Source organism: Carex rostrata, chromosome 15 (assembly GCF_964058835.1).
Source record: "Carex rostrata chromosome 15, lpCarRost1.2, whole genome shotgun sequence".
Lineage (NCBI taxonomy): Eukaryota > Viridiplantae > Streptophyta > Magnoliopsida > Poales > Cyperaceae > Carex > Carex rostrata.
Genome location: NC_135932.1, coordinates 7101796 through 7125907, shown reverse-complemented (window position 1 = coordinate 7125907; position 24112 = coordinate 7101796). Strand labels below are relative to the sequence as shown.

General features: G+C 37.1%; 4 protein-coding genes across 12 annotated transcripts; 3 read left to right on the top strand and 1 right to left on the bottom strand.

The window, feature by feature from the left end:
* Window positions 1-1557: 1557 nt before the first annotated feature.
* On the top strand, window positions 1558-4137 carry RABE1B (RAB GTPase homolog E1B). Its single transcript, XM_078316731.1, has 2 exons — window positions 1558-2414; window positions 3034-4137. Exons 1-2 carry the CDS (start codon window positions 1836-1838, stop codon window positions 3907-3909), a joined length of 1455 nt encoding a protein of 484 aa, XP_078172857.1. The 5' UTR covers window positions 1558-1835; the 3' UTR covers window positions 3910-4137.
* Window positions 4138-4556: 419 nt separating this feature from the next.
* Window positions 4557-6932, top strand: LOC144566760 (Nucleotide excision repair, TFIIH, subunit TTDA). 7 transcript variants are annotated; one of them, XM_078316787.1, is made up of 5 exons: window positions 4557-4661; window positions 5138-5256; window positions 5996-6060; window positions 6393-6429; window positions 6521-6932. In XM_078316787.1, exons 4-5 carry the CDS (start codon window positions 6395-6397, stop codon window positions 6696-6698), a joined length of 213 nt encoding a protein of 70 aa, XP_078172913.1. In that variant the 5' UTR covers window positions 4557-4661; window positions 5138-5256; window positions 5996-6060; window positions 6393-6394; the 3' UTR covers window positions 6699-6932. The 7 variants fall into 7 exon arrangements, with proteins under 7 accessions (XP_078172913.1, XP_078172911.1, XP_078172909.1 ...); XM_078316788.1 differs by having other exon boundaries at window positions 4585-4661; window positions 5143-5256; XM_078316785.1 differs by lacking the exon at window positions 5996-6060.
* Window positions 6933-14715: 7783 nt separating this feature from the next.
* LOC144566133 (eukaryotic translation initiation factor 4B1-like) lies at window positions 14716-19356 on the top strand. 3 transcript variants are annotated; one of them, XM_078316031.1, is made up of 4 exons: window positions 14735-15935; window positions 17657-18055; window positions 18514-18665; window positions 19095-19356. In XM_078316031.1, the coding sequence occupies exons 1-3, from the start codon at window positions 14845-14847 to the stop codon at window positions 18572-18574; spliced, it is 1551 nt and encodes a 516-aa protein (XP_078172157.1). In that variant the 5' UTR covers window positions 14735-14844; the 3' UTR covers window positions 18575-18665; window positions 19095-19356. The 3 variants fall into 3 exon arrangements, with proteins under 3 accessions (XP_078172158.1, XP_078172157.1, XP_078172159.1); XM_078316032.1 differs by lacking the exon at window positions 18514-18665 and having other exon boundaries at window positions 14716-15935; XM_078316033.1 differs by lacking the exon at window positions 18514-18665 and having other exon boundaries at window positions 17657-18110.
* Window positions 19357-21342: 1986 nt separating this feature from the next.
* Window positions 21343-23862, bottom strand: LOC144566708 (uncharacterized). The gene is made up of 3 exons (XM_078316732.1): window positions 23488-23862; window positions 22338-22557; window positions 21343-22155 (listed from the first exon to the last, which is right to left on the bottom strand). Exons 1-3 carry the CDS (start codon window positions 23859-23861, stop codon window positions 21865-21867), a joined length of 885 nt encoding a protein of 294 aa, XP_078172858.1. The 5' UTR covers window position 23862; the 3' UTR covers window positions 21343-21864.
* Between the last annotated feature and the right edge of the window lie 250 nt (window positions 23863-24112).

The window sequence follows — 24112 nt, the reverse complement described above, 5'->3', positions numbered from 1 at the left end:
ATCAGACGGTCTCGATCCAAAACGCAAAAGTCGGGTTACTTTAGGGGATCCGGACCCGATTTCTACCATCTAAATAGATACACTGGATTGAATTTGGTTCAACTGTGAGTAAATTTGGACTGTAAAGTTGTGAAATCTCAGTGTGCGGTACTACATAGGATACGGATCCTTATAACGTTAGAGAGCCTTTTATTATACGTGGATCCCACTCGCAGTACTTCAAAGTTTAAATGAAGACAGAGCGCGTGCCTCAGCTGCTCCTGCTTTCGTCTTCTCCCTCGCACAATCTGATTGGGACAAAACTAACCGCGACTCGGGTCGTGACAAAATATGAGAGTATTTCATAAAAAAAAAAAAAAAATAATTTGAGATGCACACGTAGAATTCCTGATAATTTAAAATTCTGCATGTTTTTAATGGAGTTGAAATTATTCTTATCCTTAAATTTTTATTTTAAATAGATATAAATACTAATATTATTTATGGATGAGAATAAGTTATATACTGATAATTATGTAGATGCAGAAGCGAATGAAATGGACATCGTTCATTCTGTTTCACTCCTAATCGAAGGGCCATTCTTAGATATGATTTAGAGGAGGTTCAAATGCCTCTATTTTTTGTGCCTCCACCACGCCTCTATTTTTAAAATCTTTAATAACTAAAAATTTAAAAATTAAAAGTCAAAATAAAACCGTTAGATGTGATATATATTATTTTCTCTATGTGCTCATAAAAAATTATTACATTTCAATTTTGTTTTTATATGAATCAATAAGTTGAAAAATCAACGTCTAGAAATTATCCATATTAGTACGTTTTTTATAAGTTCTTGATGACAACCAAAACAAATTTGAAATGCCATAATTTTTTACACGTCCATAGATAAAATGATGTAGATCATATCCAATAGTTTTATTTTAACTTTTAAGTTTTAAATTTTGAGTTATTAAAGTTATTAAAAATGGAGGTATGGTGAGACACAAAAAATGGAGGCATTTGAACCTCCTCTATGATTCATATGACCACCTTCGTAACTTGTCAATCTACTAAAAAAAATTATATACGAGTCGACCAACAATTACATTTAACTTTTTACCGATTCTAGAGATAATTCCATAACAGAAGGTCCTTGATTACTCGCTCTCAAAGTTTTACCTCTTTCCCCAATGCTGTTAGCCTGTTAGTTTAATATCAGGCTAACAAAAGCTAGAAACGCCATTCTTACAGAGAAAGCCCAAATCCAAAAGATACTTGGAAAAAGACGTTATCTATTCTTGCATCCTCGGGCCTCCAGCCCAATATAAAACACAACTAGGCCCATATCTCAAACAAACAGAACCGCATTTCTATACTCCACCTCCCGAGTCCCGACCTTTTGTGGCACCTCTTCATCCACGGACAATGTAAGATGTCCAGAAAATATGAAACCCAACCTTAACAAAATCCTCATTTCCATTATTCCATTCCACAAATAACCTCAGCCCAAAAGTAACAGAGAGAGAAGTCACAACAGTCTTGGTAGCATCTACCAAGTTCTCAAAAAAAAAAAAAGAGAAGTCACAACAGGTACACAATTACACAAAACCCTGCGCAGTAAAGTAAACAACCAGTTCAGCATTTTGTCGTGAATTGGGAGACGCGAAACGAAGGCCGCCTCCGAACCTCAGGATTTCGCCATCCTCTAATCCTGAGGCCCTCCTTATCCCCTTCCCCCAAATCTCACTTCGACCAGTAGATAAGGCTTTCTCCATCCTCCTCTTCTTCCTCTCCCCCCTTCTCAGGCTCTCAGCTAGTCGCTTTTCTCCTCCCCTCCTCTACACTCTCCATCTTCAATGGCTTCCATCACCTCTCTAACATCCTCAAAAACCCTTCTTCCCTCTTACTCCTCCAAGCACCGCTGCTCTCCTAAAGCAGCCTCTCTTTCTGTCTCCTCCCCCTCCTCTCTCTCCCTCTCCACGTCTCCCTCCTTCACTGCCAGGCCACACCCCACTACAGTCCTCCAAGTCCGCTCCCGCCGCGGCCGCCTTGTTATCCGTGCAGCCCGTGGCAAATTCGAGAGGAAGAAACCTCACTTAAACATTGGCACAATTGGCCACGTCGACCATGGGAAAACCACTCTAACCGCCGCCTTGACCATGGCTCTTGCGAACATCGGTGGCAGTGTGGCAAAGAAGTACGACGAGATAGATGCGGCACCTGAGGAGCGGGCCCGTGGTATTACAATTAACACTGCCACAGTGGAGTATGAGACAGAGGCGAGGCACTATGCCCATGTCGACTGCCCTGGACATGCTGATTATGTGAAAAATATGATTACTGGTGCAGCACAGATGGACGGTGCGATTTTGGTGGTGTCAGGAGCTGATGGGCCCATGCCGCAGACTAAGGAGCACATTCTCCTTGCTAAGCAGGTGCTTATGAGACATTTCAGGTTTTTCTGGTTTGGTTGTCAAACTAGTTAGATGCATTAAGAATCTAGGGTTTAAATTTGTAGTCAGTTTAGGTGCTAAAACAAAGCTTCACTGAGTACAATTTCTTGCTCTAGCTAGGCTTAGCAAATTTAGTCAATTCCAAAATAAGGAAGTAGAGAATTTGCAGTAAATGGAAAATGCTGAATTGAGAACTTTATGCTAATTTTTGGTGTGTGGAGTATATCCAACTTGTCTGACAAAAAGGGGATGATTTTTTATTTTTTTTAATTTAAAGTGCATATTTATTTAAGTGTGATTTTTAAACAATCATTAGGTAGTGGTACAGTAAGCAGCTAAAATTGCAACTTCAGCTTTCCTACGTTGTCACTCAACAAGTAAAAGGTAAGTGTTTTGTTGGCAAGTAGGTTTAAGAAAATTGAGTATGATAGCTTCCCGTGTAAGAGTAATCAATTTTTACAATTTTCTCAAATTGAAATTTGATCAAACAACTGCAAGCCTTCAGATACTGTTAGTGCCCTAGGTAACAATCGGTTTGAATATTTCTCATTGTAAAAAAAAGTAAAAAACTACTATTTAAAATAGAGTTTTTACCACACAGGTTGGTGTGCCAAACATGGTTGTCTTTCTCAACAAACAAGACCAGGTTGATGATGAGGAGTTGCTTGAGCTGGTCGAGCTTGAGGTCCGGGAGCTACTTTCCGCTTACGAATTCCCTGGTGATGACGTCCCGATCATCTCGGGCTCAGCCCTCCTTGCACTTGAGGCGCTCATGGCCAACCCGAGCATCAAGCGCGGTGAGAACCAGTGGGTCGATAAAATCTTTGATCTCATGGATGCTGTTGACAACTACATCCCCATCCCCCAACGACAGGTCGACCTTCCCTTTTTACTGGCTATTGAAGATGTCTTCTCCATCACTGGTCGTGGTACCGTTGCCACTGGCCGTATTGAGCGTGGTACTGTAAAAGTTGGCGACACTGTTGATATTGTTGGTCTCAGGGAAACCCGCACTACTACTGTAACAGGTGTGGAAATGTTTCAGAAGATTTTGGATGATGCCATGGCGGGGGACAATGTTGGGCTGCTCCTTCGTGGTATTCAGAAGGCTGATATCCAAAGGGGGATGGTGCTTTCCAAATCTGGCACCATCACCCCACACAGTAAATTCACTGCAATTGTGTATATATTGAAGAAAGAAGAGGGTGGCCGGCACTCACCATTCTTTGCTGGATACAGGCCTCAGTTCTACATGCGTACCACTGATGTCACAGGAAAGGTGACTGCAATCATGAATGAAAAGGATGAGGAGACTAAGATGGTTATGCCTGGAGATAGAATTAAGATGGATGTTGAATTGATCATGGCAATTGCATGCGAACCAGGGATGCGGTTCGCTATCAGAGAGGGTGGTAAGACTGTGGGAGCCGGCGTCATCCAATCTGTTGTTAAAGAGAAGGAGGAGGTTGTCGTTTAATTTTTTTTTTTTTTTTGTTGGAAATGCGTTGATATTTTCTTGTTCAGTAGAGGTGTTGCTACATTAATGGGTTTGCACTTCAAAAGGACAGGCTGTAGGCTAAGAACTGTCATATATGTTGCGATTTCGGTCCCTTTTCTTGATTTCCGGCATTGTTGTCTTTGTGTTCTACAGGCGGGGAATGAACAGCTTAAATTGCAATTTATGCTCTGTAATTGAGACATTTTTGTTCGTGTTTGTTACTCTTTTGGGTTTCAAGTTGTATTGTATTGTAACTCATCATAACAATTATCCTTTTAACCTGAAACAAAGGCAATAACTTAACCTCCTCTCAATTAAAAAATTGGACTTGTTACTTTTTTATGCTACTCATGAAGACAACGAGGACAGTCTGGCTGTAGCTCTCTAATCTATGAACGGGAGCGAATCTGGTTTTGAGGGCTTTGATTGCCTTGTATAAAATCCATTGTTGGTGCTTGACAGTAAATGCTGACTATTTCTTTAAATAAAAAAACAAAATAAACAGAAAAGATAAACTTTTTAATTGGGCCTTGGGCTCTCATCTGTTAGCATAACAAAACGGGCCATCATTGGAAAACAGGCCTTGGGCTCTCATCTGTTAGCATAACGCCATTATATGTTTTTCTCCAGCCTCCCTTACACGAGTACCCGAGTTCCTCCGTTTCTGCGAGCACGCGCGCTCCCTTCCTTGCGCCGCGGTTTCGTCTCTCTTTTGATTTTTTAATAACTCGGTAAATTTTCTTTGCAACACCGTAAACTTGATTTTGATAATTTATTGCTGTCACCATCACTGGAGTTAAGCTTGATTTTGATAATTTAGACATGTCGGGTCTTTTTTTAGGGCATTTGGGTATTTTAAGTATGTTCTGAATTGGTTTCTTTTTAGCATGCACATTACTTGTGTTATACTGGTTGGGCCAAAGGCAATGTAGACGGGTGGTTTACCTTGGAAATTTGATGTGATGGTTCATATTATAAGCTACTGTGGTTAAGTTGATGGTGCAATAATACTCTAGCACAGATGATTTAGAATATTTGGTTTTGATTGTATTTAGGTGAGCACAGAGTTTCTTTATCATTGAACTATGTTTTTATGCTGTCAGAAAGTGTTTTTTTATGAATTAGAGCATTTGATGCACCAGATTTATTCTCTGTATGAATTGGCAAAGGTTCATTTGCTATTAGTTTTATTCCTTGTACTGAATAGGATAGGCTAAGGCCCAGCTCTGAAGTTGGGACTTTTCTGTTTCTACCTGCACCAAGTGTTGTGCATCATTTGGCCGTGCTGTCATCACCTTTCGCATAAGTGGTTGACATTGAGATAAGGTTTTTTTTTTTTCAATATTCTAATTCATCAGTGAAGAGATCTTGTTAATTTTTACTTCACCTGTTTCTTCTGTCTAAATAGAAATTGATTTAAAGACAAAATTAGGTCCTCAGGTATAAAATGCAAGAATTTAAAGTGATCTCAACCATTGTTGACCTTCAAATTTAAATATTGTATGAATGAATTCTGATGTTTAGTTTAATCAGTTAGTTCTCTGGCAATAGAAATTAATATCAGTTGGCGGAAAAGCTAAATTTATGTATATCAGTTACAATTTACACTAATACTTATCTTAATTTGATATGGGCAAGTATTTTGAGAAACAAAGATTACTATTTTCCTGGATATTGTTACTGGATCTAACTGTAAAGTGCCAAACCTCTACTAAAAGGTATTCCTATTTCTCTTGCGTGGGATTTGAGGTTTATGCCTCACTTGTAGCCTGACCCCTACCCAATAATTGGAGCTTTCTGAGTTTAAAAGCGTTAATTAACAGGAGGCCCTCAAATGTTGTCTACTTCTTATTTTCGCTCAAGCTTCCAATGCTCCTTTGTGTTTGTAAAACATTTTGACCTGTATCAATTTTGGTCCCTGCTGTCATTTTTCAATCTAAAAATGAATGTCGACCTTAATTAGTCCTGGCATGAAATGAGTCAATTCTTTTATTGAAAGATATCCTGTCAAAATATTAAATTTTACTGTAGAAATAACTAACTGTTCATTTCTTTGAAATGATAGTTCGGGCTTCGGGGACAAAAGGGGTTTGATTTTAAGTTTTCAAGGACCAAGCCAGAACCATTTGTGTAAGTTAGTTGGGCAAAAATAAATGAACGATAAAATTGTGAAAAATTTCTGATTTTACTTTTGAGCAACTTTATGGCCCTTTTCTTTCATACTGGCACATGTTCTGATACTATTCATGAGTCCGAACTGGTATTTTTTTTTAGAGTAAGAACTGCAATGCATAGCAATTGTGGTTCTGTGCCTTGCAGCTATCTAACACTTTTATACTTGTGATAATGAGAAGAATATATATTATGCAATGGCTTAACCTATGCCAAACCCAGTTTGGTAGTATGTATTATGCAATATTCTTTCCTTTTCAGTCTAATAACTTGGCTTTTTAATGTAATAGAAATGGTGAACGCAATAAAAGGCATTTTCATCTCCTGGTAATTTCTCTTTTCCTCTCTTGGATATAATTTTGTAGTCATGTTTTGCTCTCTCTCTCTGACGCCCTTTTGCATGCTTAATTTGTTGCAGTGATATTCCCATGGCACAATTCGTAGTGAATTTAAACAACTCAATGCCGGCTAATGAAAAGTTTATTGTGCACATGCTTGATAGCACGCACATGTTTGTGCAGCCACATGTGGAGGTGATGATTAGAAGTAAAATCTCTGAGTTCAGAGACCAGAATAGCTACGAGAAACCGCAGTAAAAATTGAATATGCTTTTTAACATTGTTGTTTCTCTCTGTGTGTTGTGTGAGAAAATTAAATTTGAACTGGCTATTGATGTGGAATGACATGAGCACAAGAAATATTAGTCATCTTTTCTTGAGTTATTTTGATCAAGAATGATATTTTTCTTTCCATGGAGAAGTTACTGTGTCATAAATTCCTATTTGACATAAAAATTATTCCCCAATGAAAATGATTCCTATTAGAGTATTTTTTTTTTCTCAGGTTTTTGTAGAGATATTTTGTTAGATGTGCTGATGTAATTTTTTTCTTTTAATTCAACTGCCACCCTCTGTCAGTATTTTCCAAGAAAAAAAAAACACGCAGAAACATCATTCAGTGTCAACATTTATATTTATTTTCAGCTTCTCTATATATTTATATTTAGTGTCAACATTTGCTCAGAAAATTAGCCAGGAACCAACTGAACTCGTATCACCTAAGGTAACAAAATATTTTTATTTGGATCTGTACTGTTTAATTAAAATCTGCACGACTATTAAAGGAGTTATGTGCGTTCTACCTTAGACTGAATTAGTCTGGAATCCGATCAGCCGTGATTCAAACAGAAATATTATGTTACCTCAGAGGATATGGTTTCGGAACCAACTTCCCTTGCAAGGCTCGTTGTTCCTTTCTTTATCCTAACTTGTTTGCAATGGTAAATGAGAATTGAATAGGCTACTTACAAGCATAGTGACAATATACGCATTTAATTTGCATATTAAATATTTATTTGATGTTTTCGAATTGAACTCGGAATAAAACGCAGAAAAACATATAATACGTTTTATTTCCGAATAAAACGCGAGTCATGAATTATTTGTGAGAAAAACGTGGAAAAGATATTAATTGTTTGGGGGTTTTGTGTGTTTTTTGTGCTTTTTTATTGTACCGAATCATTTCCGAGTTATATCCGAATCACGAATTTTTAACCCCGTCAAATCAAACCCGAACTATTTGTTGGTCACTATGCCTACAAGTCCACAATACCAGCGACAATGTATCTACTCCACTTCATAAAAGTGTCATTCCTTCGCAACAGGAAACATTTATCCCTTCTATATTAAAAATGAGGAGGGTTCAAATGCCTCCATTTCATGTGCCTCCACCATGCCTCTATTTTTTAAAACTTTAATAATTCAAAATTTAAAACTTAAAAGTCAAAATAAAACCGTTGGATATGATCTCCATCATTTTATCTATGTACTTGTAAAAAATTATGACATTTCAATTTTATTTGAGTTGTCATCAAGAGCTTGTTAAAAACTTACTAATGTGGATCATTTCTAGACGTTGATTTTTGAACTTATTGATTCACATAAAAACAAAATTGAAATGTCATAATTTTTTATGAGCACATAGAGAAAATAACATAGATCACATCTAATGGCTTTATTTTAACTTTTAAGTTTTAAATTTTGAGTTATTAATGTTTAAAAAAATAGAGGCATGGTGGAGGCAAAAAAAATGGAGGCATTTGAACCCTCTCATTAAAAATATACTTTAAGATTTATAAATGACTATATATATAAGCAACAATATTATTAGTGCTTAATTAGTCCACATTTACATTGCTGAAAAAACATATTACGTTCCGGATTAGTCATCTTCAGAATATTTATTTTGTTTTGGGGTTAATTAATTAATAATTACATTTTTACTTTTACTTTCCCTTTATACTAAAACATCAAAATTGTTCCTTTTTTTTTCTTATGAAAATTTTGTTACGAACACCCGAGATTATATTTAACAGGAATGAAGGAAATTGAAATGACCAATCTAAACTATAATTAATAAAAATAAAAAGTTGGGAAGGCCAAACAAAAATATTTCGTTCCCCTCCAGTTCAATTAGAAGACCGAAAAACTTTTATGAGATGTTTGATGAAATAAGAAATAGAGCTAACTTCAAAATTGAGAACAGTAGTTAACATAATATTTTATTATATTAGTAGAATAGTGAGGAATTTACAAAAGACAAATAAAGAATAGTCCATATTTACTAATTCAAACACACTCAAACGAAAAATAGTAGTTTAAAATAATATTAATCCGAATTAGTAACTATTTTTCACTCATCCAAACGCACTCTTAGTTCTCTTTACTTCTGAAAATTTTCTGATCATAATCCGATCACAATCCTTTGCTTCCTGATTTTTTTTTTTTGTAAATAAAAAAAAACAAGTATGGACACACTCAAGATAAAATTTGCAGTTGACAAACTTTTCTGATTTTTTTAAAAATACCCAAAAATTAAATTTTTATTAAAAATAACTAGGTTGTGAGTGGAATTTTAAAAATACTCAGGCCGCAGATTTTTTCCGCTCTCCGGAATTTTTATTCCGAGCTGTGGAAAAAATTTGTGCCCCGAATTTTTTTTTTTAAGATTTTTTTATTCTGAGCGTGGATTTTTTTATTTTTTTTAGAGTTTGGAGAAAGAAAATATCCATGGTTTGATTTTTTTTTTTATAATATATAATGTATGTGTATGTATATATAATATGAGGAGGGATCAAGTTACAACAATTTTTGAGTTACAACAAGTATTTTCTACATTTTCAAAGTCCAAATCGTCGATCCAAACCGTTAGATGTGATCTCTACAATAAAATGTGCTTGGAGACCAAATTTTACATTTTTTGGAATTTTTTTACTATTTATTAAGATGGGTACAAAATTCAATGGTATGAATTTAACTAGTTTTTGTACCCATCTTAATAAATAGTAAAAATATTTCAAAAAATGTAAAATTTGGTCTCCAAGTATATTTTATTATAGAGATCACATCTAACGGTTTGGATCGACGATTTGGACTTTGGAAATGTAAAAAATTATTGTTGTCACTTGTTGTAACTCAAAAATTGTTGTAACTTGATCCCTCCTCGTATAATATAATATATGTATAATATATCTATAATATAATTACATATAATTATATATAATTAAGGTTTTTGTATAATTATACAAAAACCTAAATTACTCTACATGCAAACTAAAAAATTCCACAATTAATAATTATACTACAAAAACCTGAATTATACTAAACAAAATACCGATCGTTGTACGTCTACCATCGAATGAAAACTTAAACTGAGTTTTTGAGGCACTAAACGACGTTTTTTTGAAATTTTGATGCTTCCGATGCCCGGTGTATCACCCGGGCAAAATTAGATCCGTCTCGTTCTCCCCTTTCCGAAAAGTGCTCATACGTGCAAATCCGACTTTCCTAGCCAAAGTTATGGATGTTTAAAGTTTTTTCTTGCGGTAGAATTTTGGAAATTTATAACTAATTGCAGAAAAATCCAAATAAATTGAAATTTGTGTCAATTATGTGTATTTTTGAATGCTCTACATGCTGGTGTATTTTTTATAGATACATATACATATAATATATATACATACACATATTATAAAAAAAAAAACTAAACCATGGATATTTTCTTTCTCCGAACTCTAAAAAAAAATAAAAATAAACTAAACCATGGATATTTTCTTTCTCCAAACTCTAAAAAAAAAAAAAAATCCGGGCCGCAGAAACAATCCGCGCTCGGAATAAAAAAAAAAATTTCGGGGCGCAAATTTTTTCCGCGGCCCGGAATAAAAATTCCGGAGCGCGGAAAAAATCTGCGGCCAGAGTATTTTTAAAATTCCACTCAGAACCTGGTTATTTTTAATAAAATAATTTTTTTTTTGGGTATTTTTAAAAAAATCGGCAAACTTTTGGTTCCAAATAACTTAACGAAGTGTTGTTTCGCATGGAGAAGCATTGAAGCAAAATAATGATATGGAATGCCGTCGTGCCGACTCTACCGCACACACGTCATGGAACACATTTTATGCTGATACTAGCGGATTACTCGAGCAATGACTTATGAGTAGAGATTCCATCCGATAAAAGGTTTCCTCACGTAACCATCGAGCCAGCAAACGTTCACACGATCAACTTTTAAGAATACATTTGGATGAAACAAAGAATAAGGAATAGAGTAACAATAGAGCTAATTTTAAATTTAAAAATAGTAGCTAACTCAACTTTTGATTGAATTAGTAAAATAGTGAGCTAACTTATATAAGACAAACAAAAAATAGTGGATTAATATTATTTTTATTTCATCCAAACATTGAATAGTTAAAAAAATAGTGCTATTCTCACTCTATCCAAATGCACCTAAATGTATTTAGAGCATCTATATTTTAGCAACTCAAATGAGTTGTCAAATAACTATTAATCACATTTTAAAAATTAAATTATCTAAAGTTTCTAACTCTCACATTTTTGAAATTAAGTTTAGAGTTTTTATTAAGCCACGTTAGCAATAAATTAAAAATGAGAAGTAATTTGAGTCAATCATTTGACCATGGTGGAGTTTTTTTTTTTTTTTTTGAAAAATTGGCAGTGATTACCAATGATGCATTATATAAATTTGATTACAACCGCATATCCTAAGTTATCACATAGCCTTTAAACCAACCTTGCCATGGTTTGATCTATTCCCAAATTCACCACAAATTGCTTTCCCCTTTTGCAAAATCTCAGCCAAAGCTGCGCCTCTTCCTTTGCTCTATTTGCAACTAGTCGAACTGGTAGCTTCGTGCCTCGAAAAATAACTTCATTGCGTTGCCATGGTGGAGTTGATAAACAATTTCTTAGTAAGAAACTTTCCTGCATAGTTTCTAAATAAGAAACTCTCTCGCATCTCTAAAACTATATTAGAAACTGTCACATCAAATTAGAAACTCTCATGAGTGAGTCTATGGTACTATGCATATTACAATTTGACATCGTGCTACGGCTCTATATTTGAGTTTTCAAATCCTAACGGTCGATCCGAACCGTTCATCTTGTTCTCCATATTAATATGTGTTTGGAGACCAAATTTTACTATTTTTTTAGATATTTAGAAAATCACTTGATCTGAAAATTCTGAACCATCCAAAAACAGTGATTTTCAATAAATTTAAAAAAATAGTAAAAAAATTTCAAAAAATGTAAAATTTGGTCTCCAAACACATATTAATATGGAGAATAAGATGAACGGTTCGGATTGACCGTTAGGATTTGAAAACTCGAATATATAGCCGTAGCACGGTGCCAAATCATAATATGCATAGTACCATAGACTCAGGGGCGGACGCAGGTTTTTTTGTCAGGGTGGGGCAATAATCGGATGCAAATAGCTTATCGGGTTCAAACCCAATAGCTTATTGGGTACAATTCAACATAACAAAAAAAAATACCAATCAATATAATAAAAATCCTAAATTACTTGAAAAAAATCAACAATTCAACATTTATAGGGAATTTGAAATCAACATTTTGGTTCAACTTGGCAGCCTCTGCCTTTGAATTCAAAAAAAAAATAAAAACATTTTGGTTCAACTAATTTTCGCTATTTGGGATCAGTGCCTATTTGGGCTCCGCTAATTTGTTTCGCTCAGAGTTTATATGGGCTCCGTTCTGTCTATTAGAATTTCAAAATGGGCTTAAAGGGGGCAATTTGAATTCCAGGGAGGGGCAAAGGTCCGAAAAGCAGATTTTTAGCACTATTTTTGAAAATCCAGCGGGGGGCAACTGATCCCCCTGTGCTACAGCAGATCCGCCCCTGCATAGACTCACTCAACTCTCATAATATCAGAGATGTAGATGCTCTTAGGAGTTAGGATGGGACTTTAGTACGTACATGAACTTGGAATAGATTCTAGATCGGCTAGTTATGTTGTGATATTTATACATCTTGTGACTAAAATGACAAGGAACAATTAAAGTATGTAAATGCTCAAAACAATCACGACATATTAATAATTTGTGATCGAACATAATATAATATGATTGATTGTGTTTAATTATTATTTTTAAAATTTTAAAATTTCTTCAAAAAAATATAAAATATCAAACGTATAAACAATATTGTAAATAAATTGTGTAAAAAGTTAAATTTATTGTCTAGAATTTGAATTGTTCTTTAAAATAAATAATAATACAAATTTTATATTGCTTTGACTACACGTATTACGATCAAATCATGTGTCGTGTTAAATCCTTTTCTGAGAAAAAACGTGACATAAATATTGGATAATTTTTTGTTTATAGAAATTAATAAAATAATATATACGAAAATAGAAAGAGTATTTGATTTATAATAATAATAGAAATATCAGGACCAGCCGTCATGATCCTAACTTGTACCTTTTTATATTAATGATCTCTATTAAGTTGTCTAATAAATAAAAAAAATATACTTTAAATCGGGATCGTTAATTTCGATTTTTCTAAAATTATTGCAGACAAACTACTATTTTTGTTTTTATACCTCTTACTTATTAATTTATATGAATAAAAAATTCTGTAAATATTGTGTTATATAACAGCGGAAGCCGCATCGTTGAACGAAACACCGCCCTGTTTTACATTTCTATCAGCCCTTTTTAGTGGGTCAGAATACCCCAAAGTAACTCAATTTTGGAGTTTAGATCCGGACTGTCCGACGTAGAGCGCAATAATAATAAGGGCTGTAAACAAGTTAGCTCGGGCCGAGCTGGGCTTGGCTCAGCTCGTTTATTCTGGTCCGAGTCTGGACCTAGGGGTCCCGAGCCCAAAGTCTTGGCTCAGTTTGTGACAAGCCAGCTCGAGCTAGCTCACTGGGCTTTATTGGGCTGCTGTTATACAAATTCAAAAATATAAAATAAAAAAGTTCATTCATACATACAACAGCCAAGCTCACTAAATATTATAAATACATGCAACAACCCACCAAATATTATAAATTCATGTAACAACCAAGCCAATTCATACAATTAAATTCATACAACATATAAATCAACACAAAATAACATAAATTCATATGAATCCACACAAAATAACATAAATTTATAATGGGCGGGGGGGGCTAATGGGCCGAGCTGGTTATGAACCGAGCTGACCTCTGGCTCGGTCTGAGCTGAACTCTGGCTCAGCTCGTTTATTTTGGTCCGAGACTGGGCCGAGCTGGCTCATTAACAGCTCGGTCCACTATCGAGCGAGCTAGAGGCGAGTCACGAGCGATCCACGAGCTATGAGCTTTTTGTGCAGCCCTAGAGCGCACCGACCCTTTAATAACAACAGATTCAAATCTGATAGTCCGGATCTAAACTCAAAAATTGAGTTACTTTAGGAGATCCTAACTAAAGGGGTGCCCATTTTTACAGCACCAATTTCTTGATATATAGCACAATAAAATTTTAGGGACGAAAATACCCCTGCTCTTATTTACACAGCACAGTCCTTCGCAAAAACTATTACGAAAATTTGATTTACTTTTGTTATTATTATGAAATTGTAAATTTTGCATACTTGTCAGATAATTGAATTTTTTTGATAATCTCTGATTTAAATATAATTGGGAAGAAACGGGTCACGGATCAAGAGGGTTAAAAGGCACAAAAGACAGACAGGGACGCAAGGCTGTGCTATGGAAATAAGAATAGGGGCATTTTCGTTCCTAAAATTTTATTGTGTTGTATACCAAGGACTTGGTGCTGTAAAAATGGGCACCCGTCTTTTGTGTGATCCGTGACCCGTTTCTTCCCAACTATATTTAAATTAGAGATTATCAGAAAAATTCAGTTATCTGACAAGTATGTAAAACTTACAATTTCGTAATAGTAACAAAAATAAATTAAATTTTCGTAATAGTTTTTGCGTAAAGCTGTGCTGTGTAAATAAGAGCAGGAGTATTTTCGTCTCTAAAATTTTATTGTGCTGTGTATCAAGAAATTTGTGCTGTAAAAATGGGCACCCAGCTAAAGGGGTTCCACCAACTTGGTGGCCACTTTTAGAGGCCACTTTTAGAAGTAGGACCGATCCGTTCTCCACATGCTGCCACGCACTATTCAAAGGAGAATCCAACGGTGTAGATCTCCATTGATTTAAACAGAACGCAATTTTAGTCTAAAAACGCCCCTCTAAATTATTTTAATATCTGATATTTATAGAACTAGCCAATAACATCGAAAGAGAAACAAAAAAATAAGCATAAGTACTATTTTCTCCAAAGCATTTCTTTTCTCTCGTCTCTCTCACACCCACCCAAACCGAATCGCATCTTTCTAGCTCGCCGAAACCCTAGCCAGAAATCTCCGCGGCAATGTCTACTACCAAACCCGCCTGGGGCGGCGTCGGTGCTTGGGCTCTTGACGCCGAGCGCGCCGAGGCGGAGGAGCGCGACCAGATCCCCACCACCACCCCTACTCCCGACTCCTCTCAAAATTTTCCTTCTCTCAGGGAGGCCGTTTCAACCGGAGGAAAATCAAAGAAGAAGAAACAGCAAACCTTCTCGCTCGCGGAGTTCAACACTAGCGCCTCCAATAAGGGACCCTCGCATGAGGAACTCCTCAGACTTCCAACTGGGCCCCGCGAGCGCACTGCTGATGAGCTTGACCGGTCCCGCCTTGGTGGTGGCTTTAGAAACTATGGCGGTGAGGGATTCAGGAGAAGGGAAGGAGATGATGAATCCCGCCGCGGGCAATCTAGGGCACCTGAGTTTGATCAGCCGTCTCGTGCTGATGAGGTTGACAACTGGGCACGGGATAAGAAATCGTTCACACCTTCCATCTCAGACTCTAGCAGGAGGGATCGCTATGGATCATTAGGTTCAGGTGGTGGTGGTGGTGGTGGTGATGGTGGGTCTTCTCGGGCAGATGAAACTGATGATTGGTCCCGTAGTAAGAAGCCAATTTCTTCTTCTTCTACTTCTCGGCATTCTGGATTTGGCTCTGGATTCAGGGAATCAGCTGGTTCTTCAGATTCTGACCGGTGGGCCCGGGGTGTTAGTCTACCACAAAATGGGGGTAGAGAGAGGACAAGGCTTGTTCTTGATCCACCAAAGAAAGCAGAAGGGTCGACACCAACTGCTGAGGTGCGGTCCCGGCCCAGCCCCTTTGGCGCTGCCCGTCCCAGAGAAGAGGTTTTGAAGGAAAAGGGATTGGACTGGAGGAAAGTTGATACAGAGCTTGAGCAGAAGGGGAGTCGGCCAACTAGTTCGCACTCCAGCCGGCCTTCTAGTGCTCAATCAAGCCGGCCTGGCAGTCCCGGATCAGTGACTGGTGATGTTGCGACACGTGTCAGGCCAAAGGTGAATCCTTTTGGAGATGCTAAGCCAAGGGAGGTTATCCTTGAGGAGAAAGGTAAAAATTGGAGGAAGATTGACCTAGAACTGGAGCACAAGGGAGTCGACAGGTACAATGCCCTTTCCCTTGATCTGCATTGTTGGTTAAAATGTGTGTCATTTTGATTATTAAGTACATTATGTTTACATAATGGTACCTGATGAAGTGACTTTTTGAGGCTGAAAGTGGAAACTGCTTTTAGAAAGAAAAAAATTCTGTTGCAAGGGATTGTATGTCTGTCTGCATATATGCATGTGAGAACCTGAATGTTGTTTATAAGGTCTTTGATTTGGATGAGCTTTTTTATAATTCACTTGGTCCGGTAGTTATTTAAAACTCAAAACCACTGCATTCCCCTATAAATCTGCTTCTTTATTACAGGCAATATTTTAACAATGTTTCTTTGACATGTTTTTATACACTAAGGCATTTAGGAAGTATTTTTGAATGTGCATTGCAGATGTCTTGATAATTTACTTTCACGTCTTGTCAGTATTGTCTGAAGCAGGAAAGTCACTCTTACATCACGAGTGTTTTTTTTCCTGCTCTGGTAGCATAAAATTATTTGTAACTGTCCAAAGTAGAAGTTGTGGTACGAGTGTTTCTTTGACATGTTTTTATACACTAAGGCATTTAGGAAGTATTTTTGAATGTGCATTGCAGATGCCTTGATAATTTACTTTCACGTCTTGTCAGTATTGTCTGAAGCAGGAAAGTCACTCTTACATCACGAGTGTTTTTTTTCCTGCTCTGGTAGCATAAAATTATTTGTAACTGTCCAAAGTAGAAGTTGTGGTACGAGTATATCCATTCTATTTTTTGCTTTGCGGGATTTAAGTGGGTTCACCTTGTGTTTGCCATAAAATATGCTGCTTGTTGAACAAGGTATGGAACATGGGGGGGGGGGGGGGGGGTCTTTGTAGAGCAAGGCTCATTATTTAGTGGATTTTGATGAAAAAGGCAGGTTAAGTGCCTACATAGCAGTTTAATGGTACTTATCGTCTGCTAAATTTGATTTGAGATTACTTGTAGTGTTGGTTTAATAATAATATGTTTTCGTACATGCGGTATATATTAATTATAACATGTTTTTTATATATCTGGTATATTTTAGCGAAATAGAGGTTAGTTTGTAATAAAATAATTGATATATTGCTATGTTTTTGTGTGTACAAATGTGTTAGTAATAATTTGAATTTTGTCAAGTCTGAAAAGATTTGTTTTGTTAAACATATGGGTATCATGGGTTGTCGACTGCTTCACATTAAAACTTGACAACCTAAACACTAAATTATCCCTGGGTCTCTAAGAACCTTTAAAAGTTATTTGGAACCTTAAAAAAAGCTCTACAAGATTTTGCATAGATGAAAAGCAGAATAAGGAAAAAGGGAAAGAGATAAGTGGTTAAGTGCAGCCCCAAAAAAGCGGTAAATTCCAATCATAGAGTTGACATCGAATGAGAAACTCGACCACAGCCACCGTCAATAACATCTCCACCCTATAGCCCACTTCGGCTTGCAAATGAGCCCTGAATGTGCATATCAGTCCCATTGTTCTATTCAGACAGGATATTGGCAAAACATCTGAAATTTAATATTTCTTTTTGCTAAGTGAAATTATTATGAATTAAGTTTTGTATCTGTACTTTTCCCTGAATGTGCATATCAGTCCCATTGTACTGTGACGTGATAATTTTCTTGTTCACCTGCCAAGTTAGTTTGGATCAAAGTATATTTCTTGCTCTTTTTTTTTTTCTCTGTTTCCTTACCATGTGCGTTTTTTCCTTCCCAGACCTGAGACTGCTGAAGAGAAGACGCTCAAAGAAGAGATTAGCTCTCTGAAGGCCGAGCTCACTGAAACTGAGAAGAAAGACCCTGAAGAAGTCCAGGATCTAGAAAAAAGAATCCTTCAAAAGGAAACTGATCTGGAACAGCTCATAATTGAGTTGGATAATAAGGTTCGATTTGGGCAAAGAAGCTCTGCTGACACCAGACTAGGTTCAAGCGCTGGTCGTGTCCCAGTGTACCAACAACCTGGTGCGTCAGAGGAGCCAAGAATCAGTGAGAGTGTGGATAGGCCTAGCTCTGGGGGAAGCAGCAGAGGGGATTCATGGGCCCGCCCTGTTGAAGAGAAGAAATGGGGATTTCAGGGCCCTCACAATAGAAGTTCTTTAGGTGGTAGCTCTAACCGGTAAGCTAACTGGTTCTCGAGATCTCATCAAACAAAAGTTAATTGTTTTTCTGAGGTAAAACAAGGTGGTACAATTATTTTCCAAAATCTAGAATCGCGCTCCCTGAGCTAAGGGTCTGTGTCTTCTCCATAGTACTGTGATGAGACGAGGCATAACTAAAGAAAAAAAATGTGAAAAAAAATAGCAGTTTCTGCATGCTGATATTATGTCAAGGCACAGTAGTCAATACTATTTAGAATGGAAAAGGCATACCAATTTGCACAGTATTAAATTCTCCTTCGGTGTAATACTGTTCAAAGTATGTCATTAGGGTTTTCTCCCAGAACTTTGCAATTCCTTTTTCTTTTTATATTATTAATGTAAATTGGAAATAATGTTTAGGAGTGTGCCATTAGTCAATACTGTTACTTTCAGATAATTCAAGAGGACCCTCTTGAGGAAAATTGTTTGTTTGCAGATGTTGCAAGGGTAAAAAACAGGAATGCTGCTATGCTTTGAGTCTCTTTGATGCTAAATGATGCTTTAAATTTCTTTCAATTACTGTAACTTTTATGATGATTGATGAATACCAAAAAAAAGTTCTGAGTCCAATTTATGGATGTTGCAAGGGTAAAAAAAATGTAGGAATCCTGCCATTTTTTGGTCTCTTTGATGCTTGAAGCCTGTACTAGTTGGAAGAGGGTGTTGGATGGGCATCAGATCAAATTTGGTCCGATGACCAATCAGAGCCGTCTGATTCACTTAAGATGTGTGATTACCGCTTTAAGATTTGTGCTGTTAAAATACGTGTGAATCTTAATTCGAGTTGGACTGTTCGGACTGGTCATCGGATTGTTTTTGGTCCGATGCCCATCGGACACCCCCTGGTTCTGTACTAGTTTCCTTGGATTTAAAATGCTCATGTTCATCTTCCTAATTTCTGGGAACTTAAATGCAAATTTGGGATTTATCATATTGAAGAGAAATTTTTATTTGTTTAATGTGGTATTGATCTCTTTACCTGGTACATAACCATTAGCTCATTGTTTCTTATTTCAGAATAACCACAAAGGACAGATGGTGAAAGCTGGTGTGCTCCTATTGGGAACCGAAATGAAAATAAGTTATGTTTGTCTTCTATATAATGTTTTAGTGGAGTATCTTTTTTTTTGTTTTTAGCATACAATTGGGACTTGCTGAAATGGAAGGTTGTTTATGACCCATGAAACCATTCATTTGTAACCTTGATGTGGTTTATTGAATATTTTTCCATGTCGAAAGAGCTTTGCCTTCGGGAAGTGTAATCAAGATTTGTTTTATCTGAGGTGTGTATCGTAGAGCGTCGTGTTTCTATTAGAAATTTGCTGAGAGACTAACATCACATTACTCTTTTATGGTTGTCCTTGCATCTATTTGTTATTTTAAATCAAGTTATATTTATTTTAAATCAAGTTATATTTGTTAATTAAGTTTCTGATAGTATTGTGAACAATATATTTGACCACCACCACAACCGGTTGTCTGGCTTCAATTTGTTAAAGTTAAAAAAAAATGCAGCAGTTGATATTATGCAACCTTGAATCAAGTTGTGAATTTTGTTGTCTATCCCAACTTGTTTGGACTAAAGGCTTTATTGTTGCTGTTGTTGTTGAATCAAGTTGTGAATTTTGGAAAATTATTGGATTTTAAATAGTGCCAGTTTATACTCATGAAAGCTTGCTTTAAAGCAGCAGCTGCTCCTGCTCAGGTCAAATTCCGGTAAAAAGTAATTTTGGGTCAAAAATACAACCGATTCTTTCCAACAAACTCTAAAACTTATTATTGGGTACACCTGGAATTATTGGGTTGTACGTCTGAAGATTATTTATCACTAAAACAAAATATAAGCTTCCCAAGAAAATACATGAGCTGATGTGATGCACAGTATAGATTGCTAATTTCAACAGCTTTGTATATTTATTTCGGCATCTTCGCATATATTCTCGTCAATAATAACGATAAAAAAAACAATTTATGTTAGCTTACTCTCGAAATATTGACAAACTTTTGTAGTTGTTTATTCACTAGGTTTGGGACTAAAGACTTGTTGTTTATTCACTTGAATAAGTTTGGGTCAAAGTTCATGCGCTTATGGTCCCTATCCAACGATTCCCTGTTATTACATGATAGCGATGTCCCAATTATAATCCAAGAAAAATGATGGCATGGCGATGTTCCAGTTATTACATACTGCCATACTGGTATTATGTATGGGACCCTAAACCAGAAAACACACCAATAGCATCTCAGATGCCAAACATCATCCATCAAATATTAGTTGTGCCTTTCATTAATTAATGAAAATTTGTATACCTGCGTATTAACTAATGCCCTGGAATTTGACCGTGCCTTTTATTATAGAAATGAAGTTATGCCTATTGGGAGCTTATTTGAGTAGCAATAAGTCTTTATTAATATGCATTGTATCAACTCAGCAGCATATATTATACGCACGGCCGCAAATTTATAAAGACATAATCCCAAATACCAACCGGTACCAAAATAAACAAGAGTACAAACATCATACATGACTGAAGTACAATATTTGACCATTACGTACAGCACCATATTGATAGAAGCATGCATGCAAAGTCAGGGTCATACAAGCACTTCAAATAAAAACAAACTTAAAATGTCATTACATCAAATCAAATTAAAAAAAAAAAAGGTGGAACGACTCAAACAAAGAAAATACAATGCAGAACAAGCAAATTCAATATAAAATTTTGAACTTTACTCTAAAAAAAAAAAAAAAACGCTAACAAAGTCGGGCATTACATTCAGAAAAAGAGCAAGCATTTAACTACATTCTTATGCATCAAACACGCAAGGAAAAAAGAAGCAAGTAGATAACAAAATGTAGAAACACGACGTCTTTCAAAAGCCAGGGAGAAGGTCGTCGCCGGTTATCCCACGGTCTAAGAGTCCAGGGTCAGAGGAGCAGCCTAGGTCAACCCATGCAATCTGGCTGCAGATACCCGAGTCGGCGGTGAGCCTGCAGTGGGCACGTGTAGTCAGATTCAAGCAACGCAATGCATATGGAGTACCATATAAGGTCCGGTCACCTGATCCTCTACATGCAAACCAACACATCTTCTGCCCAGAACCCGCGACCTTTACACAAAATGATTGAAGGTGATCAATGAACCAAATCTTCCTGTCCAACTCTACATCGGTGATCTACACCCAATCAAACTTATCTCCATTAATCTCCATTCTGAAAAAAGGTATTGAGTCCCCCCCCCCCCCCCCCCCCCCGCATTAATGGAGCACTCGTGAAAAACTGTGGATGGCCAACCACCACAACTTTTCCTTCTACCTCAAGAGGCTCATAGAGGTGGACCCTGTGCCGAAGGCTCCCACCTGTTACAAGATGCCAACTAAGGTCTGCAAGCTTGAAAATAAGGTTGTGCAAATTGAAAAGGCAGTACACAGAGCCGCCACATAAAACCGACTTCTCAATTGGATCAATTTGACCGTGCCTGAAGTCATAAGGGTGCTCCTCCCAGCATGCACCACCAGGTCGGACAAGGTATACCTTCAGAAAAATGTTCCCCGCATAATGAACATAAATAACAACCTCCGGTGTGCCCTGGGTTGTGGTGAAGAATGCATTATAGCCAGCTACAAAAGATAAGCTCGGCAAATCCATGCGGGCCCCAGTACTGGGATTCAATTAAAATACTGGGTATCTCGGCAATCCCCAGCCAGAAGACAAATCGCTTTCTCGACCTTGCAAGAGCAACCATCCATCTTTGGAGTACAATAAACAGGAGCTAGATTGTAAATCTTAATTGGCTACTAAAAAGCTCTCCCGCGTCATCATGTTCCCGAAAATGAGGTTACCTTGGCTTGTCCCAGGATTAGCCGTGTAAAAGCAAGGGGGTTGGCTGCTCAGAGAAGGTACAAGGGAAAGCGCCGACAAGGCGGGGGCGCTCAATTTCCACTCATCAAAGACAACTACCAGTGCACAGCCCTCATCCTTTTCCCTCAAAAGTTTCATCAGTTGCTCAATTGACGGAGTTGGATTTGGACGACGATTGCTGGGGCATGACTTCATTTTTCCCAAAGCTTTCTTTATCTGTCAAGCAGTAAACCAATCAGTCATTAGAACAACTGAGAGGCAATATTGAAATAAGGTGATATTAGCAACCTTGAATCTGAGAACAGTATGCTACACAATTACATATCAATACCAACTCCACAAGTTCAGTACCAGAGAGAATGGCTGTGGTAATGCTTGGCCAAGAATAGAATGCTTACAACTATCAAGCTAGAATTATTGGTGGTGCTTGGCAGCTTTACATCAGGTTTTTTGCATGAACCACCCTTCTTTTCTAGCAGTTGCTGCTTCCTTTTTCGATTGACCTTCCGCGGCCTGGCAAATGCTTGGGAAAATATTCCATTAGTACGTAAACACTGAGTTATCACTGCCTTGATGGTCTGCACCTTATCTTCTATTGGTCTCCAGAAGCGCATTGTGCTAAATTGAAAGGTAGAAAAGTTTTCAACTTTGAATTAGTGGAGATGCAGATCAGATCCCGTATGAGTACATTCGAGCAAGTACTAAGAAAAAGAGATAATCTATTAGAAATTAACCAAATTGGTCGATATAGAAGAGAGGAGTTATATAGCAAATTTCTTTTATAAAGGAGACATCTAGACTTCTCCGGCTAAATTAATGAAGAATCTAGCACACTTTCGAATGGACTCTTCCGATTAGGATGAAATTGTAAGTCAGTTAAATATAAATAAGAGCAGGCACCAAATGTTGATGTGTGCTATGACTTGAGAAGCCAACAAACACAAGAGAGCTTGTAATTCTTCCGTACTTGTACTCCTTTATTAAATGAAATTTAATCATATTTTTGTGTGCAATACCGAATTTACAGTTTCAATTCTTATTTCTAACCCTTTGACTGCTTGGGCTTTCAACATGGCTTAATTCAGTTATCTTGACATTCAGAGTAACTTAATGTTGCAGACGAACCTCTATATGAATTGAATTTTTGTGAAATATAATTTGTCAATCCAATTTTATCCACCATCAAATATACAGACTAGCCTCCAAATATCTCAAATACGAAAATATTTACCAGACAATTCCAAAAACAAAAACTATTGTTTCCACTGTGTCACTTAAATCATATCAGAGCTACTGAACTGTTTAGGGTTGTGGGAATGTTCTTTCCAAGACAATTCAATGGTGTAGCAATTCAATAACAATATAACCTGATGGGCCCAAAATCTGCCTTAACCCCATGTGGATCAGGTTGGTAACTAATTTGGTTTGACAAAATATATACTGGGATTAATTTAATGTTGTATGTCTCTATCTACTTGAGCAACACTTCTCCCAAATAGATATTGTCAGATTTCAAAAGGAAACAACATAGTACAACAGAGAAATTACCTTTTTCCCTGTTGCACGATTAGCATATGATAGTCGGGATCAACATCAGCGAATATATCTGTATCATCACACTCAACTGGTGGTGCGGGCCTTGCGGCTGCAGTACCAAGAACCACCGCTCCAATAGGTGCAGATTCAGAGCAGGCGGTGTCAGCCGGATGAGGCATAGCCGAGTTCGACTTGGAACCATGGAATAGCATGCGGCGGGACCCTGAGTACACTAAGACTTGGGCTCCCTCCTCGCCAAGTGCTTGCAGGGCTTCGGGTGTGAGGCCATGCGGAGGTGGAGCGGCTGCCGCTTGGACCGATGATGAAGCTTCGTCGAAAGAGGAGTGCTGTGTCGTCTCCTGCCTCAATTCAGGCTCTGTCGCCATGAGCGAAACTTGGAGATTGATTGGGAGAGATCAGGCGTAATTATCATGGCCTGGGACTACTATTTTTAGCGCCTAAATTACAATTTTGTTTTTTGATATATACCGGATTTGTCCTTACTATTCTTTTGTTTAACAAAATTCCAAATCATATTATTTCCAAAAAGAAGAGTGTACTGTGTATCCTCTGAGATATCTCATATTTTGCGTGACCGACGTGTCCGGTGCCTATTCGGGGATAGCGTAGGGGCCAG

Bases quoted from the DNA above. Each gene is read 5' to 3' on its own strand.
- LOC144566708 (XM_078316732.1), bottom strand. From the start codon at position 23,861: ATGGCGACAGAGCCTGAATTGAGGCAGGAGACGACACAGCACTCCTCT. The intron at 22,558-23,487 runs GTAATTTCTCTG...CTTTCAATTTAG, and splicing joins ATCGTGCAACAGGGAAAAAG to CACAATGCGCTTCTGGAGAC. The intron at 22,156-22,337 runs GTAAGCATTCTA...ACTGCTTGACAG, and splicing joins ATAATTCTAGCTTGATAGTT to ATAAAGAAAGCTTTGGGAAA.
- LOC144566760 (XM_078316782.1), top strand. From the start codon at position 6,341: ATGCAATATTCTTTCCTTTTCAGTCTAATAACTTGGCTTTTTAATGTA. The intron at 6,430-6,520 runs GTAATTTCTCTT...AATTTGTTGCAG, and splicing joins AAAGGCATTTTCATCTCCTG to TGATATTCCCATGGCACAAT.
- LOC144566133 (XM_078316031.1), top strand. From the start codon at position 14,845: ATGTCTACTACCAAACCCGCCTGGGGCGGCGTCGGTGCTTGGGCTCTT. The intron at 15,936-17,656 runs GTACAATGCCCT...TTTCCTTCCCAG, and splicing joins GAGCACAAGGGAGTCGACAG to ACCTGAGACTGCTGAAGAGA. The intron at 18,056-18,513 runs GTAAGCTAACTG...GTTTGTTTGCAG, and splicing joins TTAGGTGGTAGCTCTAACCG to ATGTTGCAAGGGTAAAAAAC.
- RABE1B (XM_078316731.1), top strand. From the start codon at position 1,836: ATGGCTTCCATCACCTCTCTAACATCCTCAAAAACCCTTCTTCCCTCT. The intron at 2,415-3,033 runs GTGCTTATGAGA...TTTACCACACAG, and splicing joins ACATTCTCCTTGCTAAGCAG to GTTGGTGTGCCAAACATGGT.